This window comes from Micropterus salmoides, unplaced genomic scaffold, assembly GCF_014851395.1.
Source record: "Micropterus salmoides isolate LMB-PRFRI ecotype aquatic unplaced genomic scaffold, ASM1485139v1 Ms_hic_scaffold_10, whole genome shotgun sequence".
Taxonomy (NCBI): Eukaryota; Metazoa; Chordata; class Actinopteri; order Centrarchiformes; family Centrarchidae; genus Micropterus; species Micropterus salmoides.
In genome coordinates this window covers 18746058-18758608 of record NW_024040041.1, presented here as the reverse complement: position 1 = coordinate 18758608, position 12551 = coordinate 18746058, and the positions used below count along the sequence as shown (strand labels likewise).

The following is a 12551-nucleotide window of genomic DNA, read 5'->3' as shown; positions in this document are numbered from 1 at the left end:
TCAACAAAAAAATGAAAAAGATAGATCCTATCACAAGTTTTTGGCAGGACTTATTTACAAATGGTCAGTTGTCTTCATGTATGTATGTATATTTAAAATGTAGTGGAGCCTTAGAAATAAATCTGCTCCTAGGTTTCATAGTCACCTATCAATCTAAATTAGTTTTAATAATTTACTTGATTTCGTTAAGTTGATTCAGCCACTGAACAAAAATTGTTTTCACTTTGGTTTACACTACACTATATTTATTTGATTACAATTTATCCTATACATATTCACTTTTACAAGCACCCAAACACCATTTTATCCTGAGCGAGCATCTCTCTCAAGGATACCTGACTGTACTGTGTGGTCAGACATGGATAATCCTCAAAGAGGACAGCTCTCTGTCACCACACTCCAGCATCAGTAGAGTTGAGGTCTTATAGATTTAGGGGTTAGTTTCAAGGTGTTTAGCTCCATGAGGCTCCATGAGAGGAGGGAGGAGGCAGGGGGATCTTAGATGTAATGGTCCCTGATGAATGACTGGATTAGCCCGAGGTAGGAATTACCGTTCCCACCAGCTTCCTGGACTTGTGCAAGAGACAACCCCACAGACCATGGAACACACACAAACAAATAGAGCATGTGTGTTTGTGTACCTACTGTTGCATTCATCAGCGTAAGCAGCACATTGTTCTTACTGATCTGTATGTATTTTCCATTCACAGAGTCTTTGGATAAGTGGGAACGTCTGACTGTGGCCGATGCTCTGGAGCCAGTTCAGTTTGAGGATGGGGAGAAGATAGTGGTGCAAGGAGAACCTGGTGATGACTTCTTCATTATTACAGAGGTGAGGTCTGTGGGAGGGTGTGTGTGTGCGTGTGTGGGGGGTTGTGTAAGATAGGATGTGTGGAAAATTTCCTTTACCGTCACATTTCATTTAAGCTGTATGCGTGACATGTGGGCCCCAAGACAGTGTATGTGTTGTTAGGTGGGCACCCAGGCTGATGTACATGTCATCATGCAGAGACGTTGGTGGGCTCTTTGCTGAGATCGAAACGGATCCCATTTTATTGCCACCAGCAGACAGACTACCAGTGGTGTTCCCCAGCCCCGGACCACAACCACGATTTCTGCGTGAAAAACCCCCTCACACTGCAGGCTTTGTGGAGCTGGGGCCCCTGCCGGAGCGTCATGAAGGGCCCCCTGCCTGTCATCCTAACACACTTTTGATTAACTCCATACTTATACAGCTTTCACCAGGGTCAAGTCAAGAGAGCCCTGTCAAGAGGGGGGGGGCGGCACAATCTGCTGTGGTTTTGTCCTTGCCTCCTACTTTCCCCTCTCATTCTCATACTCACTTGAAGGCTAGTCTCTGTCAGTTGCTCTGCTCTCTGTCTAATTCTATGTCCAACAATAGTGCTTGTGAGGCGCGCATTGGTTACAGCGCATGGGAGTGGTTAGGTGCGGTTAAAGGATTTTTATCAAAGGTGCTGATTGATGTAGCGCTCCTTATACCTCTTTTGGCTCGCTCTCGTTCTCTCTCTCCACCTGTGCCCCTCTCCTCTGCATCCTTCTTTCATCTATTCTTTCACTCTCCAAGTTATGCCTCTCTTTAAACATGTGCATTGCCATCTGTGAGTATTTGGACATCGATATACTTTCTGTTCTAATGCAGCACATTGCAGTTGAAATGCAACAATTAATATATGGTTAAAGATCTGAGTTTCAGCTCTAAAGATTTGATAGGGTCACATACATTGTTGGATGAATGGTATAGAACTTTGTTTTATACATAACCCACAATAAATCCAGTTTAGCAACTGTTTTACATGCTGAAAACCAGACTGAAGGTTAAAAAGGGAAGATATGTAGATCCACTGATCAAAAGTAATTTAAATGTACATATATATATATGTATTTATAAAAATGACTAATCTTTCTACATTGTTCATCTGATGTGAAGCCTCTTTAGACTCCTTCATATTAAAGCAAGCCAATGTAACTTTAGCTGAACTTTGTTCAGTGTGGTCACAAGTGACATTTACAGGATAATGATAAATGCTAAAACATAGTGTAACAATAGTAAAAGTTGAGAAGAGCCATAAATCCAGCGAACTGACTCAGTAAAGAGATACAGAAACATCTATCTAAATTTTGCTTACATTAGCCACCATTGATCATACCAGACCAAGTAAGGCTGTAGCAGCAAAAGCACTGAGTGTATTGAATTGAGCAAGGGTGAAAGGTTTTGCTTATATATAAAATTTTTATTTGTTTTTGTAAGCAAAAGAATGTATTGTTTCTTCTTTCAAAAGTTTTAATTCAGGAGCTCGTTGGCTTTTTAACCTCATAGACCATTGTTTCATATCAAATATAATTTGCTAAAGTACAAAGCCAAGCAACAAAAAAATGCAGCCCTGTCCAAATATTTATAGACTACTCTGTATATATCTCATACACACCTCCCATTATCCGACCAGTGTTGGTCAAGTTCGGAGCCTCCAATTGAAGCCTCCTGAAGTTGCAGAAATCCTTTAAAAGCCAGTTTGACTTTGCAGAAGATGGACTCAGTTTGGGTTTTAGGACACAAATATAGCAGTTAGCAATTCATGACTCATCAATCTGAGACTTGAACATTCCAGAGAGGAGAAAGGGCGAAATATGCAGAGGAATCTTGAGAGAGGGGGGGGTTATAGGATGGAGAGACGGAGCAGGAAGAACAGAAGAGCGGAAGGAGTCTTAGCAGGCAGCTCGTTCCAGTTTGTCATCGAGGTCTGTGTGAGTGTGTCACATCAGACACCAAGCCTCATCATTATTTAGAATAGGCGGGATGCATCCACACTCGTCGCTAAGGAAGAGGGGCAACTTCCCAACTTTCTTATTCTTTTCCTGAACAAGCGTAATAGTTTTTTAGCGGCTCCGTCTTTTATGTCATCACCCTGCAGTAGTTTTTGCCTCTTTCTTTAATCCACTTTCCCTTTCACCTATCACCCATTTTACTCTAAACTCTCTCTCTCAGTCCTTACCATCCTCGCTCTCTCACCCTATCTCTCTCTCTCTCTCTGTCTCTCATGCAGCGGGGCCTAAATTTCCCAGAGCAGGGTGGACCGTGGTGGAATGTGTGTTGCTGACTTTCACACGGGGTCAGAGGACCCAGCCTCCCGTGAGGGAGACGAGAGAGAGAGAGGGAGAGAGACACGATGAGTCAGAGAGGGCAGGGAGGGACATATAGTGAGAGAGGATGATTCGAACAGGACCACAAGTAAGGCAGGAGGGAAAGATTTTGTGTGAGATTGTCCTACAGTAATATCAGTCTCGCCACAACTTTCCTCCTTCGCCATCCTCTCCTCTTTTCCTTCATGCGCATGCCTCTATGTCTTTTCATTAAACCAGGTTGATTTCGGTGCTCTGTTCAGTCAAAACTCTCCCATTTCCCTCACTCTCACTCCCCCGCCTCCCTGTTCCTCTCTCTGTCTCTTCTCACTCTTTTGTTGTTTCTGCGGTTTTGGAGCATCAGCCAAAGACCAACCCCACAATCACTAATTACATGCTGCTGATGGGGAGGATTAACAAAACGGAGGTACAGTATAGAGACATCACTTTCTCTGCCCGGTGGGGGGAATGGGACTCTAATCAAAACTGACATGTTTACATTTTTTTCTCACACTGTACTAACAAGCCTTTACAGCACTCCGAGCGCCGTGAAGACTCAGCCTCACCTTCCCTCGCATGCCCTCCCTCCTCTCTTCCCTCCATTTCCTCCCTTCCTCAGGGCTTATGCCCCTAAGCACCCAGTATGCACACTCTTTCTCCCTCATGTTCATACGCTCAAGCCCAGCACCCTGTCATCTGTGGTCTCACCACTGCCACCTAAAACGGTGCATATGAAAAGAGGGAGAAGGAGTTGTGAGGAAGCTTGTTGAACATCAGAGAGGCAGACGTCAGTGAGCGTTTTGAAACGGTGTTGAAAAGAAACATGTTGGATATGCTGCTTGTTACGTACACGGTTGTCTTTCAGTTTTCTTTACGTGTTTTCTTTACTAATCTTTTAGCAGAGGTGGGACAGAGTTGCTGTTTTGCACAAGTCACAAGTAAATCTCTTTTTCATCTCTTTAAGTTAATGGGAGGGCAATTTTACATTTCTGAAAAACACTCAGCATGGCACAAGTCTGAAGTGAGTGTCGTCAGATTAACGCAAAGCAGCACAACATTAAAAACACACGAAGATTTAATGCTCATCTGATTAAAATCAAGGTAATACATTTATTATGGTAGTAAATAGAATCAATTTAACAAACTCAGATTTCTCTCATGTTAGATCAGTCTATGAAATGTTTTCCCCTCCCGACCACACTAATAATCAGGCCAGTCAGAACTGTATTCTTATATTTTCACCTTTTATGTTTCATTGAATACATGAATATCCAGAAAAGCCTTTCGCATGTGAGCGAATAGGAAGTAAATAAGAGTCCCAACTTAACGCCTTGACGTCACTTTATGCTTTGCCACTGTCTGACATTATAAAAGAGGCAGCAGAATTTGCTATTTAATAAATAATAAATCTGAGAATTTATCAGGGCGGGGGCGAGTGCTCCTCATGCTGCATCTGAGTGTTATCACATGAGGGATATATTTAAAATCTTATTTATCTTATTTTTAATCTTTAAATTATGAGTCATCTGTGTTTTATTTTGAAGTCAAGTCAATCAGACTAACGACTTGAGTCTTCCTTATGCCCAAGTCATGTGATTCCTGCCTCTGGATGAAAATTCAGTAAAGATAGGCGACGTGTTCATCCTCTCTGCTAATGCATTTACTCTCATCTCCTCCCATCATCAATCTAAACAACAACTCAGTGTGTTATCATATATTTGTCCTTTGACCCTTCACAAAAGTAATCACACTGAGGGGATCTGAAGGGTCCCTGTGGGTCATACAGCAGAGAAATCCCCTGTGGGCTGTCTACAATATGTGGCCTGTTCCTGTAACCTATGTGTATGCGCTGACATGCAATTTAGCTGATGGAGCCAAACACAGCTTTTGTAGACTGGAGATCAATTCAGCTAAGGAATTAAGTCAGTTTTGTCTAAGTGCAGGAATACAGTCACAAGAACAAAGATAAAGATTAACAGGTCTTTAATTTTTTGAGAGTGGAAGAGTGGAATCGTTGTCTATGTGCGTGCGTGTGTGTGTGTGTGTGTGTGTATATATGTGTGTTGGCGTTTCAGTGAGAAGGTGCAGACACTGCCGGTGCTGGGTGGCCTTGTGAACAGGCTACTCAGGATATCACCTTTCTTCCTCCATCTCTGCTTGTGCCTCTGTCTCTCTTTCTCTGTGCCTGTTGTGGATCTAGCGGTTGTTACTTCCTAGTACATGCAAGACGCTACATTTTGACATGCCACCACGAGCCGACTCGCTACGCTCTGCATGTGGTATGAGTGGGTGCGAGTGTACATATTGGTTAAGGACTGGAAGGAGTGTCATCTGACCAGCAACACCCCTGCTCTTTAAGTTGTTTCACACTCTTTTCCTCTCCTCACTCCATTTCTCTTGTTTACTTGTTTACTATTCATTCATTCATACTTTCTGTTTGCTTTCCCTTTCTTCTGTTGTTGCCTGTTCTTGGCACCCTGTGTCAGACAGCGTGGTGAGGAGAACCTTCGATGTTTACAAAAGAAATATCTGTCCCTGGGGTGGTGCAGTATGCGATGGTTATCTGGACCACACTGGGTGAGGCCTGTTCACGAATGAACTACTGTACGTGACGGTGCTGCACTGTCTCACTTTCTTTGTTTGGACATGAATGGAAAGGAGAGGAATCAACTGGTTGTAAACACAGGAGCTTCGATGCCCCATCCCCCTCATCCTCTCCCCATTCACATCTCTTTCTGTTTCATACCACTTTTGCACTGAGACCGCTTGTTTAGTGCGGTGTGATGAATTTCAGTAAAGTTAAACTTCAGATCAAACATGGGAGATGGTACAGACTTAGTATAATTCATGGTATTTCCTTTCTTTGGTCATCTTATGAAATGTCAATGCAATAACCTTCACTCAGCAATGATGGGTAACTATCTGTCATTGTGTTAACATCCCCTGTTGGAAATAAAAAAAAAAGAAGTGCAAAAATGTTTTTACTCTTGGCTGAGGTGGAAAAGTTCATGTAATAGTGGGAACGGACTTAGCGAATAAATCACAACTGACATGAAGCCCACAGCTTTTTTATCTCAACACACTGATCTTTTATATTAACATAAAGGTTCCACACATATATTTGCATTTTCTGTAGGCAATATAGGAATATAATTTCCACGACAGTTGCAGCAAATGGTCGCCACCTTAACCCCTAGGCCACCAAGGCGCCCTAAGAAGAGTAGAATTTTGAATGAGAGGGATTGAGATCAACCCTTATTTATTCCATGTCTTGACTCATGACTCAATTCGATGGAAGTATAAGTGTCTTCATTTCCCTCCATTTGACGTAGGCTGTGTTTGCTGCAGTCTAGTAACCCTCTTCTTCTGCTTTGTTCACATTGTGGCTTAAATGCCATACCATATGCAATGAAAGGCCTCACTGGTCAGCATAGCAGCATTTTAGTACAGCAGGACAGCAGACACAGGAAGATACCAGTCTCGAGCCTTCAGCCTCATGCTAAGGGCAGTTCAGATAACTGTACTAGGTGATCAGTTCAGGTCCTGAGACTGGCTAATCTTTGATCAAGAGGCCTAATCACACACATTTCATGCAGCAGTCAAATTGTGATTTTAGCTGCAAACCTCATCATCTGTCCAACTTGTCAAATCATGCCAATCCAGCTACACACAAATACACACATTTTTATATATCACTGCAAAGTCCAACTGAAAGTGCGCTGTTATGTAAAAAAAAAAAAAGTCATTATAGAGCTTATTTATGTGCTAGATTTTTATTTTCTAATTCCACAGGCCAGAATTTGAGGTGTTGTTCCAGCATTTAAAAATGTCTATTAGGTTAGATTAAGCTTATTAAAAAATAGGAAGCCAGAGCAGTAAATAGGAATAGCCTAAAAAGAAGATTTTCAGGGAATAAATGTCACTTTCACAGATGCATAGCATAGCATAAGAAAAAACTTCCACCTCATTATAAACCTCCTATCATCTTTTTTTAGGGGAACATGTGAGTAGGGCCACAACACTTATAACATCACCTTCAGCCATGGCCAGCTACAGTCCCACTCCACAGCTCAATTCGCCCTTGTGCATTGCACGTCTGATGATTATGGCATTATGGCACAGTTTGGCTAAGTATCACTTGGAGGTCATGTCTCACACACAGTATGCCCCACTTACTTAAACAGTATCCCCCACTTCTCCACAGTTCATTTCAAGCACAAACTCGCTAAGTCACACACGGATCCCTTTCACTGAAATACAGTTTCACCTTTGTATGCCTTCAGCAAAGAGCTGGCAGTTTGGGGGTTCTCATTAAAGCTCATTATATTCATATTTAACATTATTAGCCTGGTCAGCAGAAGGGGCAGAGGGAGCAGAGAAGGATTAGAGACAGCAAGAGAGCGCTGGAACGGTCAAGTCTGTTTTATGACACAGTCCAAGACAAGCTGGGAAGTTTCCCTGTGGATTTTTTTACCTGCTACCAATTACAGCTGAACTTGGGTCCATGTAAATGTCTAGACATCTACATCAAAAACACATATTGTGCCTGTATTTCAACATGTGCACGCCAAACGTATGCTCCATCACATACAAACAGCCATGCTTTTGAGAAATGTGTTTGGCATGTTAACATGGGCGCACAGGGCATCAACAAGTACAACTCTTATGGCTCATATGCAAAGTTAAATACTCAAACATGTGCTCATTCACACACACAAAGTGTGTCAACAGCTGCAGGATACAACGTGAACTGTTATCATCTGTTGGGCCGAGTGAACGGAAATCAGATGTCCTCCGTTATACTTTTTAGATGACTCACACACTTGAACACACACAACAACCAGCGGGTGATGGTAATAAGCGTAGCGTGGTTGTTCATAGAGTCCAGTCAGTTTGTCCAGCAGACATCAGCTGTTGATTTTCTCACTGTATGTGTGTGTGTGCATTTGCGTCCGAGTTTGTGTTTTCACTCCTTGTCATCGTAGCCTGGCTGTGTGTGTCTGCAAATGCACAATAGACTACATGCTGTACACGAAAGTGTGCTGGTGTTTTGGGGTCGTTTAGGGACACTTTAGCTGGAGTCTTGGACAATACAGTTTTAGCTTAGATGTTTGTATTTATTACACTCTGGAGGAAATAAAGCAGAACCAATCAGCATTTGTATCAGTACCCCGTTGGAATATCTGAGTATGTGTTGTTTTTTGTTTCTGCTCATTCCCACAGAGCAGGTGTCCGTCCCACAGAAAAGTGGGCTAAATCCTGTGCACCTGTGTTCTTATGAAGCAAAGGAATTTCTCCTTGGCTTAATCCTCCTGATGGTTTTCTGCCTCTCGCTAAATAACTCCTCCTTTTTTCTCACTTTCCCTTATTCACCAACACCCCCTCCTGCTTTCATTTCTCTGTCTCTCATCCAGTTCTTGTCTGTGTTTCCTTTCTTTCATCCAACTCTCCTTTTCTTTTCTGTCTCCAGGGAATAGCCTCTGTTCTGCAGCGCAGGTCCGACAATGAGGAGTATGTAGAGGTTGGACGCCTTGGACCCTCTGACTACTTTGGTGAGTGGCTCTTGGCCGATGAGGCCTTTTCCCCCTCCAGTTTGGCAGCACGCATATGAAGCTATTGGTCTAAACAATAAGTGGTTTATATTATAGCTGTTATTTAGCATTAGAATTATAAATTGTGCAAGTAGAAACACAAACATAGCAACTCTGGCAGGTCACGTAGCAGAGAAAGGTCGAAAGATGGTTAAAAAAAAAGTGCAGCATGAATAACTTGTCTTAATGTTTATAAATATTAATTATAATTTTTCATTTCCACCCAGTGAATTTTAAGCAGAGGTTTTGCTGTAAAATTCTGTAACTCGGTGTCTTCATTACCAAACACACAAAAACAAAAAAAGTACCAAAAACAACATTTGGTCTGCAACTAACTATTATTATTATTAATATCAATTCATCTGCGGATAAGTTCCCAGATCCCAAGATGTCATCATGTGTACAAAACCTGAAGAAATTCTTTGTACAATTGTACAAGACAAAGAAAAGCAGTAAATTAACTTATCTTAGCACCAGTGATTTAGCCCTTTTCTCTCGTGAGTAGTTTTCTTTTGGCATACTGTTTTGAGTCTGTTAGTTGTCAGTCTGCTGTCGCAAAAACAGATTAGCAGGATGGAAAAAATTAAAACACGAAAGAGACAATCAGAGCTGCTGCTCACAACAAGGCAGTTTTGTAAATAGTATCAGAATGCATCAGAATTATTTATTACACAGCGATACATTAATGATGCTGAAATTGGATTCATTTGAAAAGCTTAGACGGTATTAATTGTCCTTTATACACAAATCATGCACATGAAGAAGTTTTTTTTTAATTTTTTTTACAGATGCTCAAAACTAAACAGATTTGGAACACATGTTGATTGCCTTCTCTCCTTCTTCCTCCTCCTCCTCCTCTTCCAGGTGAAATCGCCCTGCTGCTGAACCGTCCCAGGGCAGCCACTGTAGTCGCCCGTGGCCCGCTCAAGTGTGTGAAGCTGGACAGGCCTCGCTTTGAGCGTGTGCTGGGGCCGTGCTCAGAGATCCTCAAGAGGAACATCCAGAGATACAACAGCTTCATCTCCCTCACCGTGTGACAGGTCGGCCCCTCAGGGCCCCACCAGCAGGGGAGGGCAGCATCAGCATCAGAGTTTTGATCCGTGGGTGGGAAGAGGTGAGGATGCGGGGTGAAGGACACGGGTTTTACATCCACAGTGACAGGGCGCTCGTTTTCCTGCTTGTTTTGTTTTTCCATTTTGCTTGTTTTCTTTCATTTTATTTGATCTTGTGCACTTTGACTTGACCTGTGCTGTCATGTAGCTTTATGTCAAAAACAACATGCAGGAGTGTAAAAATCAGAGCGAGGACAGAGATCATACAACTGTAAATGACTCATGGATACAGTGCGTCAGCTGTATATGGTGCATGCTTCTAGACTGACAAAGAATGGCGTTTGCACTTTCATGAATTCGGATGAATTATACGGATGAATTCAGGAAACAAGAAGAAAGTAAAGTCATGTTTACGTACAGCGGGAGGAAGTGAGTACACATTTCTTTTTCTCGCTGGCTGTGGTTTGCCTTTTTATCACTTCTGGATGTGCGTGGTGCCATATCTAAGTCAAATCAGGCCCACACTACACAGACCTCTGTTCCCTCAAGCATAGATGTAGAGGTATGAAAAAAACAAAATTTTTGCCTGTTTTATTCATTTTTAGTGCTTCTTAAGTGTGCTTTTACTGCTGTTATCAGTTGGGGGGGTTGATAGATTGAGTTATAATTTTATGTGGCGTGTGCCAGCCAGATTAACTGACAAGTTGCTTTTTTTTCTCAAGAAATCATCTCTATCCCAATATTCCCTGAAGCGGGTTCAGTCTGAAATGTGAGCTGTGGTATTCCAAAGGTGCAGTAGTGTTATCAGTCCAGTCCACAATCACACAGTCTGAAACACACTGACACAAAACACACAACCATACTGTATACGCTTACACCGTCTCAGGACTATGTGAATCTTCAACACACACACACACGTCTTACCTGATGCTTTTTTAAGCTGCTTTTTTTTCCTAGGTGAAAGCTTTTGCACCATTTTAGTTTGTAACATTCGTCCAATACAGAAGTTTGAGTTCGCTGTTTTTAAGACATGACTTGTATGTTATAAATATATAAAAGAAAGAGGTAGAAAATATACTTGTGTTGCTTTCCTTTGATCTACTGTAATCTGCCAAAGTTGCTCACCTGACCCAGCGACTGATGTTGTATTAAACAGGACCTTAAGAAAAAAATCTTTCTGTATTGTCTCTCTCTGTATCTCATTATTTCAACTATCAAACCATCTTGAGCAAATAAAAGTAAGCTTCTGAAAATCCTCTTGAGTTGAGTCGTTATTTTGTCTTGATCAGACCCTCCTTGTGTACGAGAATGTGATTCTTTTTCACATTTTTCCCCCCTGGGTTTATCCCAACTTCTGGCATCCTCTCCTCCTCTCCTGTCTTGACTTTTCTCCCACACCCTACCTCCCCTAATTGTAATAGCTCTAAAGTGAAAACTGCCCATTTCAGTCACACTTTTCACATATTTTCCTACAGGTACCTCCTCGCCATCCTGGCCTCCACTCTCCTCTGGTCTCCATCCTTATCACGTTAAGCCAAGTGTCAGTCATCCGTCAGTCTGAGCTGTCAGAAAGCCTCAGAGTTCCTCCCAGCTAGTACACATCACAGTGGACTAAAGCCTCTGCAGCTTTGACACATTCCTCTTCATCTTAATGCCCACTAAATCAACTAAGGAATGTGGCCCCAACTCGCCGACATTGAGTTTAGTACCCCCCTCCCCACACATGCACACATGCTAACACATACAACTTCATCACTTTGACAATACACACTAACACAGATTAACCCACAAACACACATGTTCGAGATTTGTAGTTCAGTGAAAGTATTGCTCTCCCATCTGCAAGGGTTTGGGGTTGGATTTCCAGCACAACATTTATATATATATGTACTATATATTGTACATGACTGCTTTTTCTCTCATCATGGACAAGCTTACTGGTGCTGTATGTTCTCAGTTATCATTTGGTTGCAGACCACACTGACAGTAATGCAGCTGCTGACTCTTACATGAATTTATATTTTCTCCTCAGTCACTTTGTGGATCACAATTTCATCTTTCCTGTTCCTTTTGCTTCTTTGATTCAGCTGATTCTGATTTCAGTTGCACATCATCCTAAACATACTGATTGAGAAATAGAACATCATTCTAGATACCCCAAAGGAGGCTAGATTGATAAAATGTAATCAATTTTATATGGCTGGATGTTCCAGAAAAAGCTCATTAGTGGACCTTGAGTTTGGGATTGTTTAGTCAAAGTGCTATTTCCAAGGTCAAGAAGGCACTTTCAGGCTTCACTTGCAATAAAGACGTGTAAAAAGTGGTTTGGATGCAATCTTAAAATATACAGAGGTCCAATGCTAACAGATCCTTCTCATGACATGCTCATCATCAGTGGATAGGATTTGTGTGGATGAATTGACTTCATTCAAAGAAAAAGCTAGTAAGTGGACCTTAAGCTGGGATTGTTTTGTCAAACAACCTGCATGACCGTCTCTCCCAAAGAAAGCATTTTTGATAACAGTGCTAACACCAGAGTGAAAACTCAACCTGACCTGACCTTGCTTTTAGATGCGTGTGTATGGTTGTGTGTGTGTGTGTGTGTCCAGACCACCTGATCGCACAGGACCATTGCTCGTCTATCCTGGGTGGGCCAGTTTGAAGACAAAACTTGGTACTCTCGCATGTGCAGTACGATGAAGCCTTGATACCGTGGCACTGTGCCATTGTTAGAAAAAGATTGCACAACCAAACACACACACTCACACAC

General features: G+C 42.1%; 1 protein-coding gene across 2 annotated transcripts in view; it reads left to right on the top strand.

Annotated features, from left to right (window-relative positions):
- prkar1b (protein kinase, cAMP-dependent, regulatory, type I, beta) overlaps positions 1-11037 on the top strand; it is a 65507-nt gene extending 54470 nt beyond the window's left edge. For both annotated transcript variants that reach the window (XM_038700468.1, XM_038700472.1), the window contains 3 exons: positions 711-832; positions 8609-8690; positions 9594-11037. In XM_038700468.1, coding sequence (XP_038556396.1) covers positions 711-832; positions 8609-8690; positions 9594-9766 — 377 coding nt within the window. In that variant the 3' untranslated portion in view covers positions 9767-11037. The remainder of the gene's footprint in view (positions 1-710; positions 833-8608; positions 8691-9593) is intronic.
- The last annotated feature ends 1514 nt before the right edge of the window (positions 11038-12551 follow it).